The sequence below is a fragment of the Sprattus sprattus genome (genome assembly GCF_963457725.1).
Source record: "Sprattus sprattus genome assembly, chromosome: 11".
NCBI lineage: Eukaryota > Metazoa > Chordata > Actinopteri > Clupeiformes > Clupeidae > Sprattus > Sprattus sprattus.
In genome coordinates, this window is record NC_137909.1 from 8,280,607 (window position 1) to 8,303,283 (window position 22,677).

Genomic DNA, 22,677 nt, shown 5'->3' on the forward strand with positions numbered 1-22,677 from the left:
CCTTACATTTTTTGTGAAATGTCCTTGTTTGTGTGTGTGTAATCCTTAAGGATGTAAGTGTGCAGTTTGTCATCTCGGGGGTGCTGCACGTGTACCAGCGCATGATTGACCGCGAGGAGGACACGTGCCTGTTCGTCACCCACCCGGGCGAGCTGGTGGGGCAGCTGGCCGTGCTCACGGGGGAGCCCCTCATCTTCACCGTCAGGGCACACCGCGACTGCAGCTTCCTCTCCATATCCAAAACCCACTTCTACGAGTGAGTACGCGCGCACAGACACACACACACACACACACACACACACACACACACACATATATATATATATATATATATATATATATATATATATATATATATATATATATATACAGCCGCGGAAAAAATTAAGAGACCACTTCAAAATTATCAGTTTCTCTGGTTTTACTATTTATTGGTATGTGTTAAAGTAAAATGTACATTTTAGTTTTATTCTATAACCTACTGGCAACATTCCTACCAAATTTCAAATAAAAATATTGTCATTTAGATCATTTATTTGCAGAAAAATGACAATTGGTCAAAATAGCAAAAAAGATGCAGTGTCTTCAGATCTCGAATAATGCAAAGAAAACAAGCTCATATTCATTTTTAAACTACGCAATACTAATGCTTACACTTAGGAAGAGTTCAGAAATCAATATTTGGTGGAATAACCTTGATTTAAAATCACAACTTTCATGTGTCTTGGCATGCTCTCCACCAGTCTTTCACATTGCCGTTGGGTGACTTTATGCTACTCCTGGCGCAAGAATTCAAGCAGCTCGGCTTCTTTTCATGGCTTGTGACCATCCATCTTCCTCTTGATCACATTTCAGAGGTTTTTTATGGAATTCAGGTCTCGAAATTGGGCTGGCCATGACAGGGTCCTGATCTGGTGGTACTCCATCCACACCTTTACTGGCCTGGCTGTGTGGCATGGAGCATTGCCCTGCTGGAAAAAACACTTCTCAGAGTTGGGGAACATTGTCAGAGCAAAAGGAAGCAAGTTTTTCTTCCGGGACAACATTGTACTTTGCCTGGCTGAGGTTTGTAAAAGACCATAAGGATTGAAAAAGCGGACTGGAGGTTCTTCTAAGTTCGCCTTCTCTGATGAGTCCGATTTCACAGTAGGTGCAAGACTCTCTGGCTTGTAGGCCTCTCCAGGTCTCCGTCTAACCATCAGACGACCATGTGTTGGGCAAAGCTGAAAATTGGACTCATCAGAGAAGACGAACTAGAAGACCCTCCAGTCCGCTTTTTTCAATCCATATGGTCTTTTACAAACCTCAGCCAGGCAAAGTACAATGTTGTCCCGGAAGAAAAACTTGCTTCCTTTTGCTCTGACAATGTTCCCCAACTCTGAGAAATGTTTTTTCCAGCAGGGCAATGCTCCATGCCACACAGCCAGGCCAGTAAAGGTGTGGATGGAGTACCACCAGATCAGGAACCCTGTCATGGCCAGCCCAATTTCGAGACCTGAATCCCATAAAAAACCTCTGAAATGTGATCAAGAGGAAGATGGATGGTCACAAGCCATGACAAGAAGCCGAGCTGCTTGAATTCTTGCGCCAGGAGTAGCATAAAGTCACCCAACGGCAATGTGAAAGACTGGTGGAGAGCATGCCAAGACACATGAAAGTTGTGATTTTAAATCAAGGTTATTCCACCAAATATTGATTTCTGAACTCTTCCTAAGTGTAAGCATTAGTATTGTGTAGTTTAAAAATGAATATGAGCTTGTTTTCTTTGCATTATTTGAGATCTGAAGACACTGCATCTTTTTTGCTATTTTGACCAATTGTCATTTTTCTGCAAATAAATGATCTAAATGACAATATTTTTATTTGAAATTTGGTAGGAATGTTGCCAGTAGGTTATAGAATAAAACTAAAATGTACATTTTACTTTAACACATACCAATAAATAGTAAAACCAGAGAAACTGATAATTTTGAAGTGGTCTCTTAATTTTTTCCGCGGCTGTATATATATATATACACACACACGCACACACAAACACATACACACACACACACACACACACAGGAGATATAAATAAATAAACACACATATTACACCACTAGAATTCCAAACGCTGCTTTCATCCCATCCCCAAATCCAGTTCTGCAGTTGGGTAAGCATGCAGGACCTGCATTAAACAAACGGTGGTGTGTAGGCACGTCTGCACACATGAACACACACTCAAAAAGACACCTTCAACACTAAACAAATCTTTCTGTAGTGTGGTGGCGGTTGGCTAACCAGATTTAGATCTCAGGGGGAGTCTTGTTTCATTAACCTGCGCTATGAGCGCTGCCACTATTTGTTTCTATTACACTTAAACGTCACATTGATGTCGTTGATATGGATTACACAGGGGGTTGCCAGTGTTGCCTTGTTTATTGGTTAAATATTGCTTTCATTGTAGTCTTTCTCTCAGCTGAAGGAATAACTGCAGAAAGGTATATCAACACAGTATTTGCCTGTAGCTGGTGGTGTATAGATTTCGGGTGTTATTCACCATAAACATTACTAGGTTGATTTATAATATAGAATGTGTATAGTCATGTATCTGGCCATACAATACGCCTACTGATACAGGGGTTATGATTCAATATAATGCTATATATTGCGATACTGCAAGATGATGTATTACGATTTGTATTTATTTATTTATTTAATTTTAGGAAAACTGTCATATCATAAGAGAAACCATATGCATAAAATCTGCAATCAGAACAGTGGGATCTGCGTTTGCATTGAATCAATTAGTAATTCAAAAATAAATTCAGTGTTTTTGAGAATCAAAACAATATCACAAATCATAGTATTACAATATTCAGGTGTATGTGTATTTTTTAACTGCCCTAATAGAATATGGAATGTTGTGCAGATTGAGCAGCACCTAACGTTGCACCAAGCAGGCGACAGCAGGTTGTGAAGGTCATCAGATCATTTGTAGTGATTCATCTGTGTCCATGGTGGCTAGAGAACATATTAGCAAAGCAGAAGCAGAGCAGGAAAAGTGAGCACTATAGTGAGAGGACACTGGATTGTAACAATGACACAATGACCCTTCTGAATCTTTATTCATTTGAAGCCATAACACTATCTCTCCATCAGGGAAGAAAGGAACTTAAGTTCCAAACTTGCTTTAGTTATTTAAGTGTGTGTGTACGTGTGTGTGTGTGTGTGTGTGTGTGTGTGTGTGTTCAGGATCATGCGTGCTGTGCCCACTGTGGTTCTGAATGTGGCTCACACAGTGGTGCGCCGGATGTCCTCCTTCGTGCGGCAGATCGACTTTGCCCTGGACTGGATGGCCGTGGAGGCGGGACGAGCCGTTTACAGGTCAGTCTCTTTCTTTCTCTCTTTCTTTTTCTCCACACACTGTCTTTCTCTGTATACCCGTCTTATCCAGGCTGGCAAGGCTGCTTTTCTATTTGTTTATTGTCTCCCTTTTAAAGGTATTTATGTATAACTGCCTGAACGTTTCTTTGTAGAAAGTGAACAAACGTTGACATGTCATGACCAGTTACAGCAGTGGTCCACAGGTCATGTCATGCCTATGATGACATTCGTTCACTCGTATCTCCCTCATAATTTACCTACTCCTTCTAATGTGTCCATCTTTCCTTTTATCTCTCTCTCTCTCTCTCTCTTTCTCTCTCTTTTTCTGTGTCTTTTGCTCTAACAGACAGGATGATAAGTCTGACAGCACATTCATCGTGTTGAGTGGGCGTCTGCGCTCCGTCATCCTGAAGGAGGACGGCAAGAAGGAGCTGACGGGGGAGTACGGCCGCGGTGACCTCATTGGCGTGGTGAGCTCTGCTGCCCCCTGCTGATGGGCTCTGGGATTAATCCTCCACATGTAAAGCCTGATTTATGGTCAGAGGTGCAAGCGCAAGCGCAAGCGCAAGAGGCCCTTGCGCGTCTTTTCACATCTTGCGTGCGTCGGCCCCTTTTTCTAGACTTGCGCCATGTTACGCAAGCCTATTGTTCTGGCTGTGAATTGCTTGCGCTTACGTGCTTACGCGTTGCGTCTGAAACTGAGCATATATCGGCCTTAAAGAGGCAAAATTAAGATAAGGAACAGAAAGTAAATCCTGTTGTGAGAAGCAGAGGACAGCCAAATGATTGCTAGCCAGACTGTGTTTGTGTGTGTCTGTGTGTGTGTCTGTGTCTGTGTGTCTGTGTGTGTGTGTGTGTGTGTGTGTGTGTGTGTGTGTGTGTGTGTGTGTGTGTGTGAAGAACTATTATATTAAATGCATCTATCCCTCTGAACACAAACACTAATGCAAAGACAAATACTTAGGTTGTTGCCAGCCTCTAAGTGGTTATTTAAGAAAACCTGGCTTCATCATATCCTGCTCCATTAGCCAAAGCTGCTGTCCGTATGGTGGCATCTCTCTATTGATCCCATGACCTCGGCCGTAACCTTGGGACCGGCAAACTCTTAGCGGTAGCTGCTGTCCTGTTGGAGCTCACCTCTGAGCAACTGCACAGAGGACCCTTACGTAAAATGTTCGGATTCAGCCCCTGCTCTCTGACAGCCACTTCTCCACAGTGGTGGGGTGACAGGCATCGATTTGCTTGTTTATCTATCTGTTTATCTCTCTATCTATGCATCTGTCTATTTGGCTGTCTGGTTGGTTACTCAGTAGTACTGCGATTAACAAAAAATTGTGCTGAAAATTGAGGATAAAACATTTAGCACCGTAAGGCAGCTATAATGTGGAGATGGGCTCAGGGTCTAAAAAAAATTTTTTTTGTTATTATCCCCCCACCACCCCCCCTCAATTGGGGGGCCCTGCTACTTATTATTATTATATTATATATATATATATATATTTTTTTTTTATCATAATTTTTTTTTTTTTTTTCATCCTTTCACTATTTTACCTTATTGATAGTTGGGCAATTGTTTATACACATAGACATATAGAGACAAAGCCACACATGCACATATATATATATATATTTATAAGAAAATATATATTAAAATAACAATAATAATAATAACAAAATTAAAAAATGTCAAAAATAAAGAATGGGAGGGATGCATTGTCTGCAGAGTCACCATACAAGGACACAACTGAGGGGGGCAAAAACCCAAACAAAAAAACATAACAAGAAGAAACCAAGGAAACTAAACCAAACTAGACAAACATACACATACAAATAGTGACAAAAACACAACAAACAGAAGTATTAACAGAACTAAGGAAAACGTGTGCGTATGAACCCAAAGGAAGACAACTAAATTAATACATAAGTAAATACAAAAAAATTAAAAAAGTATCACGCCCATCTTTTATTACTAGATATTTTTGATTTAATTGCTCAGGGTTAGGCATGACCGCTAGTATTCTGTCAGTTAATGTTAATGCTGTCTAATGATTTTCAGCTTTCAGAAATGATCAACAGTGGCGTTGTAAGGACATTCTTTCACATAAATATATCTATATATACAAACATAATGAACCGGTATGACTGAGGGGCCACATCCTGGTCTGTTCTAGAGTCATAGATATACAGGTGCATCTCAATAAATTAGAATATCATCAAAAAGTGGATTTATTTTAGTAATTCTATTCAAAAAGTGAAACTCATATATTGTATAGATTGTTTACACACAGACTGATCTATTTCAAGTGTTTATTTCTTTTAATTTAGATTTTTATAACTGACAGCTAATGAAAACCCAAAATTCAGTATCTCAGAAAATTCGAATATTGTGAAAAAGTTCAATATTGAAGACGCATGGTGTCACACTCTATTCATCTAATTAACTCAAAACACCGGCAAAGGCTTCCTGAGCCTTTAAATGGTCTCTCAGTCTAGTTCAGTAGGCTACACAATCATGGGGAAGACTGCTGACTTGACAGTTGTCCAGAAGACGATCATTGACACCCTGCACAAGGAGGGTAGGACACAAAAGGTCATTGCTAAAGAAGCTGGCTGTTCACAGGGTGCTGTATCCAAGCACATTAATGGGAAGTTGAATGGAAGGAAAAAATGTGGTAGAAAAAGGTGCACAAGCAACAGGGATAACCACATCTTTGAGAGGATTGTGAAACAAAGCCCATTCCAGGGAGATTCACAAGGAGTGGACTGCAGCTGGAGTCAGTGCTTCAAGAGCCTACACACACAGACGTATCCAGCACATGGGCTTCAACTGTCGCATTCCTGTGTCAAGCCACTCCTGAACCGGAGACAACGTGAGAGGCGTCTCACCTGGGCTATGGACAAAAAGGACTGCACTGTTGCTCAGTGGTCCAAAGTTCTCTTTCAGATGAAAGTACATTTTGCATTTCATTTGGAAATCAAGGTCCCAGAGTCTGGAGGAAGAGAGGAGAGGCACAGGATCCAAGTTGCTTGAGGTCCAGTGTAAAGTTTCCACAGTGAGCGATGGTTTGGGGTGTCATGTCATTTGCTGGTGTTAGTCCATTGTGTTTTCTCAGGTCCAAGGTCAGCACAGCCGTCTACCAATAAGTTTTAGAGCACTTCAAGCTTCCCTCTGCTGACCATCCTATGGAGATGCAGATTTCATTTTCCATCAGGACTTGGCACCTGCACACACTTCCAAAGGTACCAGTACCTGGTTTAAGGACCTGGGTATCCCTGTGCTTGATTGGCCAGCAAACTTGCCTGACCTAAAACCCATAGATTCTATAGGGTATTGTGAAAAGGAAGATGCGAGACAACAGACCCAACAACGCAGAAGAGCTGAAGGCCACTATCAGAGCAACCTGGTCGTCCATAACACCTCAGCAGTGCCACAGACTGATTGCCTTCATGCAGTGGTGGTCCGTCAGGGCCTTCAAGGCCTTCTCTGCTGGCCTAAATATCATCAGAAAATAAATGTAATAAAATAAATTTAATTTTAATATTTTCTTTCCATAAATATGTATTCAATTATTCTCTATAGTCCATTATCTTCATTTCATAACTTCCAGCGTTGTTAATTTATGTTAGAGCTTTCATCCAATCATATTTCAGCTATCGTGTGTTGCCACGCTCCGCGAAATCTTCCCTGAGGCCTTCAGAATTCACATTGAAGGCCCGTGTACATCTGATTGGTTATCACAACTGGCTGTTTCATTTAATTTAAGTTGAATGAACTGAAACAGACAGTTGTGACAACCAATCAGATTTCGAGTTGGCGACACTGGGCCTTCTAGAAGGCCCGGAAGATTTCTTTCCTCGCGTTGAACGTGACACGTAAACGTCCTTTGATTGGATACTGAGGCAGACCGGTGCAGTGCTTCAGTGCTCAGTTTAGCTGGCTAATGCGAAAACGACGTACATGCTTATGCTAGTTGTTTCAATTGGTAAGACTAAATATAATTACCTTAACCAACTCATATAAACTAGTTTACACCAACTTGATAATTCCAGTTTTTGATACAATTACAACGCCATTTTCAAGACGGAACTTTCAAGAAAAACTGGATATCGTGAGGATGGGAAGTTAAATGAACCTGCTTTGCAGGTGGGACAATGCGATGTTTAGTGGACAAACTTGTTAAAGCTTTCGGTGGACTTAATAAAACTTTGTAGACTAATCCCTGAAAATCGCCTTTTATTTTTAAGTTGTGACAGTAATATCCAAGCGATCATATAACTGAGAGTTTACTACTCTAAATGTATTGTTAATACGGGTGTATTGATTTTAAATGCTCCGGAAATATTAATAAAGTCTGTTGTACTCGACTATGTTAAGGTACTCACTGCCTTTCTGTATAAATATAATGGTTCTAGAGCCATGGCGTCATAATGATGGTATTAGGAGGCGGATTCACTCAGTTTAACATCGTGTAGGACACACAGTTTCTTTTTGAGATCAGTGGTAGGACATCGCTGAAGGCCCAGTCGTGAAATGCACGGACCGCCACTGCCTTCATGCCACGCCGCATTGCTGCAGCAATTCATGCCATAGGAGCCCCGACAAGAAATCAGTGCCGTACATGTTCATACTTTTCAGTAGTCCAACATTTCTGTGTTAAAAATCCTTTTTTTTTTTGGTCTTCAGTAATATTCTAATTTTCTGATATACTGAATTTTGGGTTTTCAATCATTGAATTTAAAAGAAATAATCACTTGAAATCTATCAGTCTGTGTGTAATGAACCTATATAAAATATGAGATTCACTTTTTGAATATAATTACTGAAATAAATCAACTTTTTGATGATATTCTAATTTATTGAGATGCACCTGTAGAGCTTTAGGTTTCACGTAGCGTTAAAGCAAAACTAAACAAGAAAAATCAAACCAGACTGCATGACGTTTTTAAACAAAAGGATGTCCAGTAAATGTTTCATTTGCAGAACTGTGACCCATCCATTTCCACTTGATTGGTCATATTAAGACTTCTTGAGAGTTTGGGTCATATACGAACCGTAGAGCATCACCTTGCTCTGGCTAATCTCAGTGATCTTTAATGGAGCCAGTGTGGTTGTTGCGCACCTTGAATATGCCCGTGCCGGAGGGGCTTGTGTCAATGGCACGCTGCACTGCCGCCCGGCCCTCGTCTGCCGTGATGTCACACAGGTTAGGTAAGCGTCCGCTCCCACAGGGCTCCGCACCTGCTCCTCCACGCTTGCTCCGGCTGACGTCTCCTGCGTAACCATGGTGACACCCACACTACTAAGAAAAACTGCCTGTGCCGATGCCATGGTTACGGGGCTCAGGAGATGGGGAGACTTAGACACTGTGACTTACCTTGTGAGTGGTTGTGTGTGTGTGTGTGTGAGAGAGAGAGAGAGAGAGAGAGAGTGTTCATGTAGATGAGACCATGGAAATGAAGGGATCTTGTGATGCAGCAGCGGTGCTAAAATAGCCTGGCTAACGTCATTTCTGACAGACGTCCTGCTAGAAGGCTTCACATGCAAAGTCTGTGTCTCCCAAAGGCCACACTGAATGGAAATGAGCCTGCCAATCAGAGTCTGCAAACATGGTTGTTTCGTCCACAGAGGCTTTCGAAGTCAGAATAAATTGTGATCAAATATCATACATGTGTGATGAATGGAGGAACAGATTGAAGCTAAGCTAAACTGACAGAAGCTAAAAGGCTTGTTTAGTAGGAGGTGGAGTTCTTTCGGGCAAATAAATAATAAATAAACACATCACAGTGAAACTAGAATGTGTGTGGTATATTGTCACTGATTCTTTTTAAGGTTGCTTTAAATAGTGTAGACGGGCAAGCTTGTGTATTTATTTCTTTGTCCTTGTCCCATGTCCCTGCATGTGCACCTGTGTGTGTGTGTGTGTGTGTGTGTGGTGTGTGTGTGTGTGTGTGTGTGTGTGTGTGTGTGTGTGTGTGTGTGTGTGTGTGTGTGTGGTGTGTGTGTGTGTGCTTTCATGGTATCGTGACCATATCGTCTGTGTGTGTGTGCTTTCATGGTATCGTGACCATACTGTGTGTGTGTGTGTGTGTGTGTGTGTGTGTGTGTGTGTGTGTGTGTGTGTGTGTGTGTGTGTGTGTGTGTGTGTGTGTGTGTGTGTGTGTGTGTGTGTGTGTGTGTGTGTGTGTGTGTGTGTGTGTGTGTGTGTGTGTGTGTGTGCAGGTAGAGGCCCTGACTCATCAGAACAGAGCCACCACCGTGCATGCTGTGCGGGACTCAGAGCTGGCCAAGCTACCAGAAGGAGCCCTGAGCTCCATCAAGAGAAAGTTTCCTCAGGTGAGTCACCTCTAAAGCCCCTCTGCGCCAAAACTCCCTCTCACTGCAGCGCAGAAGAAGCTCTCTCTTTGAGACCAGGCTACATTTTGCCATTTTATTAAATAAAACCATGAACTTTAAATAATAATATAATATTTGTTTATTTTATTAATTTGGGAAGTAGGATTTAAAGGTATTTATTAGCAGAAATTAAATGTAGTATTCATAATTGTGTTTTCATTAGTGTAGCAGCAGACAAACCCTAACACTGACTTTAGAGAGGGCCTTTTGCATTTTTATGGCAACTGACGGCCACTGTAGATTATCCTACACGGGTGACCGAGGGGGATTCAGTTGGTTGCAACCTGCAACCTCACTACTAGATGATGCTAAATCCTACACAATGCACCTTTAATCAAAACAACCCCTCTGAAGTTTGATATGACCTGGTATGCACAATACAAACAAGATTTAGGAATATTCATAAAAATGGAGGTGTCTGTTTTTGCAAATGAACTCTCTTCATGTGGCTATGGTAATAATTGGTTGCCTTTCGTAAGTGAGCATATTGGGTGACACTGTTTTGATCCATCTGTGTTACAGGTAGTTACTCGCCTCATCCATCTATTAGGGCAGAAGATCCTTCAGCAAGTTAATGGGCCCTTATCATGTACGTGTGTGTGTTTGTGTGTGTGTGTGTCCTCATTCATAGAAGTACATTCTTGAGCTGCTGTCTACAGCTTTGCAGTTTATGTGTCTGGCTTAGTGCACAGTGATTTAATTGCCATAGTAATGTCATACCTGGCCATTTGCATGACCTCACTTATACAGACATCCTTTTTCATAGGGAAATAATTCCCCATGTACCTGTGTGAGTTTATGCTGACTAGAAAACTAGGAATACCAGGACTAGTCTCCGTCTTGAAATGTCCTCTGCTCTCCTTCCAGCTCGCAGCCTGGCTCTGCACACTCCGGGGAGCAAGTGGGACGCTGGGAACCCAGCCTCCAACCTGTCCACGGTGACGGTGCTGCCAGTGTCTGAGGAGGTGCCACTCACTGCCTTCACTCTGGAGCTGCAGCATGCCCTCATCTCCATTGGTGGGTACAGATGAGGCCACCTCCAGACTGACACTAAAACACAGCAATGTGCTTGTATCACGTTTTATTGGTACCCCCCAATGGGATACATGCGTTATACCAGGGGTGGGCAATTATTTTTCCCAGGGGGCCAAATGAGCAACTGAAAATATTTTGGAGGGCCGGGCCAAAATGCCGAACTCAATTGTGCATTATATACATTTTCTTTCTATATAAAAATCAGTAAATGGCAAATGTGACCGCTGGTAAGAGTGTATGTTATTATTTGGCAATTCAAATGTGATGTTAGCTTTCAAAAATATAATTTATTCAAATTGAATTTCCAAAATGATAAACAAAATGTGAAACATTTGACTCATTTTCAGTCACATTAATAACAAAGGGCATTTTGAGTTTCATATACTTATGAAACAAGGATTTTCTTAGCTTTCTAAAGACATCACATCATCTTTGTAGCCAAAATCAACAAGACAACAAGTCACTGAACTGGGTAACTGTAAAGAAAAGTGTCCAAGTTTTGTTGCCTTTTTGACTTTATATGCCTATATCAGTGGTCCCCAAACGTTTTAGGAGAGATCATCAACCTTTGCCTTGGTGAAGGCATGATCTACCTATTGAGGCGTTGAGAGAAAAAGACTGTCCAGACTCCAAACTGCACTTACAGCTTATCTTTGTATTAGGCCTAGTTGTAATTTAATTAAATCAAACAATTTGGTCCAGCTTTCAAATTGATGTGACCAAGACAACCAAAACACATTTAACCAGGGGTTCTCAATTATATCAATTATCAATCCATCTCAAACTATAATTTTTCTAAATTATTTCCACAGCCCATATAGAACCACAGACAGCAAATATTGTATTAGTTTAACGCTGAAACTATGTGTCAGATTTCATCTTCATATCCAATTTGAAATCTCTATCTGTCTGCAATATCGCTCACGGCCACTACGCAACTTCGGCGCTCTCACACTTGCCATGCATACACAGTATTAGAAAGCACAAGCAGCATCTACCGTTTGGGCAAACCTGGATACTGGGCTGTTAACAATGTGTTTTTCGTGTGGAAGTTTCTAGAAATCTGGCACCTTATTCAATTTCAAGTTCAATTTAAGAATCCTCCTGAGAACACTTCAGCTGTCTTCAGAGATATTTTCTGACCATGGTCTTCCTAAGTCTGTAAGAAAACAGTTCGAAAATGAAAATGAATTTTTAATTTTTTTTTTTTTTGAAAAAAAAAAAAAAATTCGAATTATCATGAAATCGTTCACGGGCCGGTCAATGCCCAGGTCTGCGTTATACAGTGACAAGTTCCATGACACTGCTTTTGCATTGTCCAGCTTTACTAAATCCTGTATATCCACATCCTTGCTCTAGCTGCTTGTGTTTAACATAGATGTTTCATAAACTCAAGACCCCTAATGAAAAATCTAGACTCTAGGCCCTAATGAAAACTCTAGACAAGCAACCCTGTAAGCAGTAGAGCACTTGAGACAACAGATATATTGAAAATTCGGTGATAAAAATAAAGTGATGGGTGCATTGCACTGTGCCAGTACTGCTGGTAGCAGTGGTACATATTTGACACACTCTCTACAGTTGTGTAATTTTCTAATTGTGTTATACAGTTTTATATTACTTACAACCTGCATTTATATAAAAGCTTTTAACTATATCAATTCTTTGACCTAGAGGCAGGGAGAAGTATCAGTGAAAGGCACAAGAGGGTGCTCTAGCTGCTCTTGAAATCTGATATATAATACAAAATCTTTCCATGAGTTATAATGATCTGTGAGTTTGCGGTTTACACTTGCTACCATTTGTTCCACTATCAGTGTTTGAAGACGACTGATATGATGACCTTATTTCTCACCAGCCAACAAATTTCCTTTCTGCTCAGCACCTGGAATAGCATAAAAGTGGTTTCCCATTTACAGCATTAGAAAGATTAGGGAAGATCTGGTCTGATACACTTTCCATGTGTAACACTAATCTGATATTTGCAATGCAGTTTCTCCGTCAGTGTGTATGCAATCATGTCCTTGTGGTAATGTGCGTGTCTGTCTCCAGAAGCTTAGAGCCAGGTATCCTGATGTCGGGCAGACCTTCTGTTCAGTGCCACATTGCTACCTCCCTCACGTCTTTGAAGGCTGAGACTGGCAGGATAAAAGAAAAACAAGTTAGGGCATGGGTACACGTCAGTCCATTTTAATCATCTTTTGTGAGGCCTGCACATCTCTGGGAACCATACACAGGACTGGGTTATCTATTCAGTACGTCCAGTACTCAGTCCGTCATCTGGACTGGACGCACCAGTAGTGTTGCAGTCATACCTGGGAGACCAACGCTTAAAAAAAAAAAAAATCCTATCGATATTTGAACAATACTTAAATAATTAATTCAATTCAATTCAATTTTATTTGTATAGCGCCATAACAATACAATTGCCTCTCGGCGCTTAACAGAGCCCAGAGCCTGAACCCCCTTAGTGCATGCACAACGGCAACAGGGGCAAGGAAAAACTCCCTGTTAGGCAGGAAGAAACCTTAAGCAGAACCACGGCACATAAGGGGGGACCCATCTGCTTGAGGTCGGCCGGGTGGAGACAGGAAGGTGGGACGGGGGGAAGGGGAAGGGTTGTGTGGCAGAAGGGGAAAGGAAGCAACAGGGGCAATACACAGCCAGCATTTGGTCACTGGACATATGTATACATACATCTGGTGGTAAATACATGATACAGACAAGACCAGATTACTGTGCCAATAGGGTTACTGTTACAGGGGTAAGGGATGTAGGGACAGAGAAACATTTCGGTGGAGGCAATAATGTATATTGTATATAAATGCTAGCATAGGGTATTGGGTAGAGTAGGTGTACGGCAATGCAGTGGCGGTGGGTGCGGTTGGTCGGTTAATAAACAGCCATGCCCACCACTCCACCCAAAGTTCCATATAGGCGTTAGCGTGAGCTAACCTCTACTGTATTTAGCCTCTTCAGTTTGGCTGCAGTATTGGAGACCATCATCTCATCATCTCATACTGATGTGCTCAAATAAGTCTGTATACACTCCAGTCCTCCTCGTCATTATGGGAATTGCATAATTGATGCATGGTAATTAGACTAAATCAAACAAGCCGAGATTATTTTTAGCCTTGAAAGAAGAGCTTTGAATGTTGGTGTTTGTGAGACACATACACACCAGAAGTAAAGTTTTGTGATGTGTGTATGTGATGGTGTTTGTTTACAGGACCCACACTCCTGTTGACAAGTGACATCATCAAGCAGCGCCTTGGGTCTGCAGCCCTGGACAGGTGTGTATTTTCAAAGGATTATTCCAGCAACTTCTTCCAGTGCAGCTAAAGAGGAGAGAGAGAGAGAGACAGGGAGAGAGAGAGAGAGAGGAAGAGAGAGAGAGAGAGAGAGAGAGGGAGAGAGAAAGACAGGGGGAGAGAGAACGAGAGGGGGAGTGTATCTGTGTGTGTGTTTACCAACTAGCTGTGCAACATGCAAATGTTCTGTTTAGGTATGTAAATGTAAATACTGCAGTCTTTGCTGTGTGCATCCAATAATGAACAACAACAACAACAACTACTCCGAGTGAGACCACCACACACACACTTGCACACACATGCGCACACACACACACACACATTCAAGTGTCCGTTTCAAGCAGGGAGATGAAAGCTGATTTTCTGAGTGATGTGGGAAATGAACAACACCATTAACTACACGCACGCACACACACACACACACACACACACACACACACACACACACACACACACACACGCAGCCTGTCTCTTTTACAGTGATTATTCAGCCGAAATGTGGGGTGTCAGAATGAAACACGGAACTGATAATGAAACGACTACAGCGCTTCTCTTTACTGAAGGTGACCCTCTGTGGTTCTCTGTCATGGGGGGGGAAAAAACATAATCATCTTTTAAACATTAATTGGTTCCAACAAAGCTGGGCAGTGGAATTAATCACGACCATCAGGCGAGCTCAGCTGGTGTGTCCTTCCACCTGCAGCACAGCACTGGTGCTCTCTGACGGTACTGTCATGATCCACCACTGATGGAGAACCAAAATGATTGTTCAGTATTGAACTGGAAGACACCGTTACAAATACATACATACATATATGATAAAAGGTGAACGTGATTCCCCGCAATTGGCACTGGGCCTCAGTCTGATGGTTCTGCTTGTCCACATTGCCTTGTTTTGCTTGGGTAATTAGTGGATGAAAGCATAGACATCCTATTACGTAATAGGATGTCTATGGATGAAAGTACCAAAAGTGTCTTAGTTTTAGAATTTAGTCTTTCATTTTTGTTAAGCTTTCATTATAATGCCCTGTCAGAACAGGTATTAGAAGGGGATAAAAAAAAAAGGCTGAAAGCTCCAGTCTCTGCTGCGTGCCTCCCTGAGATGGAAACCACACTGTCTATTCATCATAATCATCATCATCATCATCATCATCATCATCTCTATCACCATCATCAAGGTCCTTTGACCCCTCTTCCCTGTGTCTGTCCCCAGCGTCCATGAGTACCGCCTATCCAGCTGGCTGGGCCAGCAGGAGGACATCCACCGCATCGTGCTCTACCAGGCCGACTCCACCCTCACGCCCTGGACCCAGCGCTGCATCCGCCAGGCCGATTGCATCATCATCGTGGGCCTGGGGGAGCAGGAGCCCACCGTGGGAGAGGTAGGTCAGAGGGCACTGCCCCACCTCAGGTTGTTGACTTTGTGGTGAGGAGCCACTTGTTTGATTGGTTGAGGCATTTCTGTATTTTTTGGCATTCAGTTGCATTTTCAGCTTTTCACATATATAGTCTACAGGACTACCCCTTTGTGTAGCCTGAATGTTCTGAAGAAGAATTACATTTTACATTTTCTCCTCAGTTGGACAGTGATGCCTGCATAGTTGCATCACATTTTTATCAGTTGAACTACCGTATATACAACTTCTGATTTCACGAAAACACAACTGTTGTGAAGATACATTTTGTGGTATCCTCTTGTGTGTTCTTCTTGACCTGTTAACTAAGCTCAGTGTATTTGACATTGATATTTCTCCCTGCCTATATGTGTGGCCAATCCTTGGTTCCCTGGAAGTATTCCCATCCCTTCCCACAGGACAAAGCTCCAGCATCGCTGGGAGAACATCTCATTACTCTGAATGGGATCTGGGCACAGAAGCTCACAGGGCTTCTCTGTAGGCTCGGCCAAGACAGCAGCACACATGTGGCGAGCCCCCTGGGGGACAACCCAGTGTGTTTGTGGGAGGATTAGGATGCAGGATGGGGGTATCATGTGTTTGCACTGGGCTAGAGGGGGCTAGTGCCCAGAGCTCTTACTGCTGAGCCTTACAGCAGAAGCCATGAATCAGCCAGCCACTGGGGGAAAGGATTGAGAAACAAACTGTGTGTTTGCAGAGGAGTGAGCATGTGTGTGTGTGCTTCTTTAACCACACTGGAGATACAACATGAGGCCAGATCGATACGTGTTCCAATCCCCAAATGAGCTTGTAGTGGATCTTCTCTTCCCCCTACATCACATTCATACACACATTTTGTAGTGAGTGTAAGCATTCTCTATGATCAGGTGAGGGCTGCTGTCTGTAAAAGCTGAAACTTCTTTGGCGTCCATTTAGTCAACATGAGCTGTATGCCTTCAGAGGCCATCTGATTAGATGCTGTATGTGTGGGATACAGGCACAGGTAATGATCAGCTAGGTATGTCCTTCAGGATGGCTGCATGTCTGTTGGATTTAGCACATTTCCTGAAGGACAATGTCTCCTGTACCAACAGGTAAATGTGCCAAAGGGAGGTCGGTTTAAATGTATTGAAGTACTTTAATTTAGCACTTTGGCTGCTTGTCACTTGTCTTGTCTGCCCTTGCCATCTGTGCAGTCAGCAGAAACAAATGAACTCATCTCTCTGGCTCCCTGTCTGCGTACCATACTGCCCATATCACCTCTACCCTTTGGTTTCTTCTGTCTGTCGCTCTGTTTTTGACCATTCCCCTCTCTCTGTCCCTCTGTTTCTGACCATTCCCCTCTTTCTGTCGCTCTGTTTCTGACCGTTCCCCTCTCTCTGTCCCTCTGTTTCTGACCATTCCCCCTTTCTATTCCTCCATTTCTTTTCCTCTCATCCCTCTTTCTCTCATCCCTCTCCCTCTCTCATCCCTTTTTCTCTCATCCATCTCTTGCCTCATCCCTCTCTCTCTCTCTCTGATCCTCAGCTGGAGCGAATGCTGGAGGGCAGTGCGGTCCGAGCCCAGAAGCAGCTGGTGCTGCTGCACCGGGAGGACGGGCCTCCACCCAAGGGCACCGTGGAGTGGCTCAACATGAGGAGCTGGATCTCCAGACACCTGCACATCTCCTGCCCACGCCGTGTCTTCACCAAGAGAAGCCTGCCTAAGCTGGTATGGGCACAGACAAACATAAAACACACAAACACACACACACACACACACACACACACACACACACCTAGATGTACTAAAGTTTTTGTGCCCCATTTCTTGCACAGCTGTAAAGCATTCTGCCCCAGAAGCATGTCAGGTTATGCATCAAATGGGTGCATAGGGCAGCAAGTGCAGTATGAAAAAAGTATGAATAATGTGCACATCGTACAAAAAATGCTGAATGAATAAGATTGTACACAGATGTGCATGAATGCAAAACGTAAAAAGTAGAGATAATTTATGTGTGGTTGGTCACAAGCGTAATTACAGTATACAGCGTAAATTAATTCACCCCCTTTTGCACTTTATTAGGAACACTCTAGTTATACTGGGTAGGGCCTCTCTTTGCTCTAGAAACAGCATGAATTCTTCATGGCATAGATTCCACAGGATTTTGGAAACAGTCTTTTGAGATTGTGGTCCCTGTTGACGTGATGGCATCACGCAATTTCTGCAGATTTGTCATCTGCACATCCATGCTGCGAGTCTCCCGTTCTACCATATCCCAAAGGTGCTCTGGGATTCAGATCCTGTGACTGGGAACGTGTTTGAGGCGACTTTTGCTTTGAGACATGCTTAATTATCATGCTGGAAGTAAGCATGAGAGGAGGGGTGAATGGTGGCTAGCACTAATACCCAAATCCTGGAATTCAAATTATGATTGATTCCACAAGCCTGGACTGTTGAAGCATAGCAGGTTGGTCAGATTTATGCAGTTGGCACCAAACTCTGACCCTACAATCAGTGCGCCTCAGCAGAAATCGAAAGCGACGTTTTTCCAGTTTTCAAGTGTCCACTTTTGGTGAGCCTGTGCCCACTGCAGCCTCAGCTCTCTGTTCTTGGGTGACAGAAGTGGAACTCGATGTGGTCTTCTGCTGCTGGAGCCCCCCCGCCTCAAGGTTCAGCAGGTTGCTTTTCTGCTCACCACAATTGAACAGAGAGGTAATCCTGTCTGTTAGCTCCAACCAGTCTGGCCATAATCCGTCGACTGAAATACCATAACAGAAACACTCAAACCAGCCAGTCTGGCACTAACAATCCTACCACGGAGATTCATTGAAAATCACTGTGAATATTTACTTAAGCTCATGACTCGTAGCTGCATGATTGTGTGCATAACAGGATTGGCTGATTACATATTTGCATGAATAACTAGGTGAGCAGGACCCTAATAAAGTGCTCATTGAGTCTTACTTAAGACCACCATGGAAAGATAAATGATCAATTACTGTGAAATAAATACGTTTAACAATTCAAGCCTTATAGCCTTAACTAAAGTCTGCAAATACATAGCATCAATTGGTATTTCTTAGTACTGCCCTTAGCCCTTCTTGGCATCAAGTGTGGAAGTTTATGACAGTCATGTCTATCCTGTTCCTCTTCCTTGCGTGCAAACGTGCAAAGCGAACCAGGGTGAGGGCGAGAGTCCCATGTTCTTTTCCAACATTTTGCAGTACATCTTGGAGTTCATGATGCCATCAATGAAGTACAGTCTTAAGTCATATCTTAACACTTTTAAGAGTTGTGAGTCAGAATCATTATTCTCATGTATATTATATGTATGTGTTTCTTATAATTAGATCATATAAGGATGTTTTCACCACTGTGTTCTTTGGATGCTCCAGTTTTGGATGTTGTCATTTCCAAAAAGAGTGACTTTGATCTCTACTACTACTTCACTAAATCCCCCCAAATCTTCCCCTTTGTTACTATGGACCTTGGCAAAGTCTATACAGCTGTTTGTGTGCTTAGGCTCCAGTGGTGGCCTCTGCATGGTTTCCAGCCATGTATTCTACTTCTATGTAGGAAGAATCTAACCGTGTGAGAGACTTTTGGTCTGGTTTGCACAGCTTTGGTCAGTTCTGAGTGGGGCTGGGGAAAACAATTGATGCGTCTTGATGCTGATGTGAAAGATTCTGCATCGCTGCAGGGAAATCAAATCATTGTTTATAAAAAAAAAAAAAAAAAATGTCAATTAAATAATATGCTTGCCAGCTCAATGAATTTAAACAACTCATTCAATCCCATTTAACTGTGATATGCAGTTGTAATGATGACTGAAAAGTTCATTTACAGATAGCACTTGCAATACACGCTACGTGTAACATTACACCTACCTTGCGCATCGTTTCCACACAGTTTTGTTTGGTGTTCGTAATCCCGTATAATAATATGCCCTCTAGTGTTCAATGCAAGGAAAAGCATTTCTTTACCATTTTGTAACCATGAGTGAAAAGCTAGAGTTTTGCAGCGGTGAAGCAACCTCGATTTAAATGTCAAGTGAGCGGCAATATAATGGAGGGAAATCACAGCGGTAGAATGAGCGATAAAGTTTTTATATAAAAACTTATAAAGATGATCTGTATTTCTTGAGGTTATTCGTTAATGTCAATAGTAAAAGCCAATTAAACACTGCCTCTACTTATGCAAGAGGTTGCCTGATTATGTAAAGCCTTTCTTTAAAATATATTTATTTCTTTTTAAAAATATGATTACACTGTTCCTCAACATCAACATAGTCAAGCAACAGAATTGAAAGAAAATAGCCGTGTGATGAATCAAGAAACATTATAATACATTTGTTACCCTTTGAACCATAATTAAATTGTGAGGCAAGTGAGCTGAACATTTGAGGGAGCTTATCAAAAGGCCGTACTTCTCTGTATCACTTCTCTGAATCTCTGTATCATTTTTGCTGTGGTGTTCTGACACTTGATATCCTCTTGCACCCTTGTTCTCTTTTGTGTAGAGAGATCATTTTTCTTTCCCAACTCCAGACAACCCTCTCCTTGGGCGTTGCTAGACCCCTTTTACTCGGGCACATGCCCCAGTATTGGTCTGCTGTGCCCCAGTAAAATCTCTTGTCGTGTATTAACAAGCTCCTATATTTAGTAGTGGTTAATTATGACTGCCACTGCATGCAGGCAGGTGGTCGTATATTGTTTGTCAAAGTTCTTCCTCCTCCTCCTCCTCCTCCTCCTCTGCGCTTTGGTTTTTCACTATTCTTTGGTCGTCAGTAGCAACTTCTTACACTTCCCCAATCCACATGTAACTTGGTATGGTTGGAGCCCCTCATGGCTGATATGGAATAGGTTTGTGTCCCTAGGTGTGCATTTCCCTTCGTGCTAGCGCCCCCTGGAGTGGGGTAGAGTCAAAGCAATTTTTTTAGACAATAGCTCCAAAACGGTTTGCCCAAAATTATCACATTTTTATGGCAAGATGGCCTCTAGGAGGCGCATTACCCTAGGTCATTACGATTCTTTTGTGAAGTGGCGCCATCCAGTAAATAATGTTTAAAGAAAAAATCGAGCACTTCACCAGCCAATATCTTGTGAGGTAAAGCCATCATGTAATTTTTAATCTGAATAATCCTGTTAGTCTATTGTTTTCAGAAACGTAATCATTCAAGGTAACACACGTTTCTCCTTGTTATTATTTGCATATGCAGGATATGACTGTTATGCCTAAAAGCATACCAGTTTCACCAGCAGCAGTAGTATGGCGGTGGCAGTGGCAGTGGGCTAAGCCAGGGAAGTTCACATAGCACACTGAAAAACTAATTTCATACACACAGCACAGCAGGCATTCAAGGTAATCGTTGTGTGATTTGAGTAATGTGAGGCCTGTGCCCAGTAGAGTTTATGTCTAGCAATGCCCCAGACTTTCTCCCACTGACTGTGGGACTTCCTCCCCTTGGTTCTTCCTGTCTGTCACTCTACTTTCACCAGTTCCCACTTCTGCTTTTGTGTGTCCCTCTGTTTCCCTCTCTCTGTGTCTGTCTCTGTCTCCCTTCCTCCCCCTTTCAACCCATTGCCATTGCTGTCAGCATTAAATCTGAGAGTGATTCAATACGTTAACTGCCAGTTTTAATGGTCAGGCAGTCGCACCTGTATGTGCCCTTCAACAGATGAATGTAATGATCAAAAGCCCTTTTATTTTTTGGTGACTCAGTGGAGGATGTACTCATTTTTGCAACGTATCCCTTTGTCACTTTGGTATGGACATTAGTCATTGGAAGTGGATCCATTGGTCATTGGTAGTGGATCAACCATTGTTGCATTGTGGATCATTGGAACGTCCTATAGAACCCCCAAATATATCCTTTTTGTTGAGAGGTTTCAGAGGGGTGCACTCATTCATGATGTATACTGTAGGTGTAGGAGTGGTTTTGGAGATGAAACATCCTCTGATGATGTTTTAAGTAGTCTGACTGTCAGATGATTGTAATTTCTGCATTCATCAAAATATTGATGATGGATGTCCAGATGTTCCTCAAACTAGTACATCAATCTGTGAACCATATCAGGTGAACATATTAATATTATATATATTGTGAGCTACCTGCCATGAATCTGTGAACCATATCAGGCGAACATATTAATATTATATTGTGAGCTACCTGCCATGAATCTAAATAACAACCACATAACACTTGGGCTCGGTCCATGACTGATCGATTCTTAATAATACTGAGAAATACTGACTGTGTAATATTCCGTCTTATTCACTGACAAATGATTGGTGCTGCCAATAAGGTGACTAAGTCTGTTTCTGTTGTTTTGTCTGTTTTTTTTGTCTCATAAAATGAATCATTATTGTCAATTAAGATTACTGCCTAGTTTAACCACCAGGTATGCACATCTGGTATACAGCTGTTTTTCCCACTTTTATTGACCAAAATTGATCAACGGAAACTCAACTGGAGATACAACTCACACATAGATAATCTACACTCACACACAGATACTCTACATTCACACACAGATACTCTACACTCACACATAGATACTCTACACTCACACACAGATAATCTACACTCACACATAGATAATATACACTCACACACATATAATCTACACTCACACACAGATACTCTACACTTACACATAGATAATCTACACTCACACACAGATACACTACACTCACACATAGATAATCTACACTCACACACAGATACTCTACACTCACAAACAGATACTCTACACTCACACACAGATACTCTACACTCACACATAGATAATCTACACTCACACACAGATACACTACACTCACACACAGATAATCTACACTCACACATAGATAATCTACACTCACACACAGATAATCTACACTCACACATAGATAATCTGCTTTTACACATGGATAATCTACATTTACACATGGATAATCTACACTCACACATAGATAATCTACATTTACACATAGATAATCTACATTTACACATGGATAATCTACACTCACACATAGATAATCTACATTTACACATGGATAATCTACACTCACACCAATCCAGCGCCCAGTTGTATGAGCTCAAGCTCAAAGTCTAATTAGCCTTTTAACGACACTGCTAATAGCACACACCTCATGCGTCACACGGACACCTCGCTGCTATCTTGTCAGGCCTCCACCTTTAACCCACAAACCC

General features: G+C 42.1%; 1 protein-coding gene across 1 annotated transcript in view; it reads left to right on the plus strand.

Annotated features, from left to right (window-relative positions):
• The window catches only part of LOC308372557 (patatin-like phospholipase domain-containing protein 7), a 43,762-nt gene that overhangs the window by 11,365 nt on the left and 9,720 nt on the right, over positions 1 to 22,677 (plus strand). Inside the window, exons 16-24 of the mRNA XM_080847748.1 lie at positions 51 to 256; positions 3,235 to 3,366; positions 3,713 to 3,836; positions 9,587 to 9,700; positions 10,283 to 10,349; positions 10,628 to 10,777; positions 14,025 to 14,088; positions 15,320 to 15,488; positions 17,028 to 17,210. Of these exons, the coding sequence (XP_080703874.1) occupies positions 51 to 256; positions 3,235 to 3,366; positions 3,713 to 3,836; positions 9,587 to 9,700; positions 10,283 to 10,349; positions 10,628 to 10,777; positions 14,025 to 14,088; positions 15,320 to 15,488; positions 17,028 to 17,210 (1,209 nt within the window). The remainder of the gene's footprint in view (positions 1 to 50; positions 257 to 3,234; positions 3,367 to 3,712; positions 3,837 to 9,586; positions 9,701 to 10,282; positions 10,350 to 10,627; positions 10,778 to 14,024; positions 14,089 to 15,319; positions 15,489 to 17,027; positions 17,211 to 22,677) is intronic.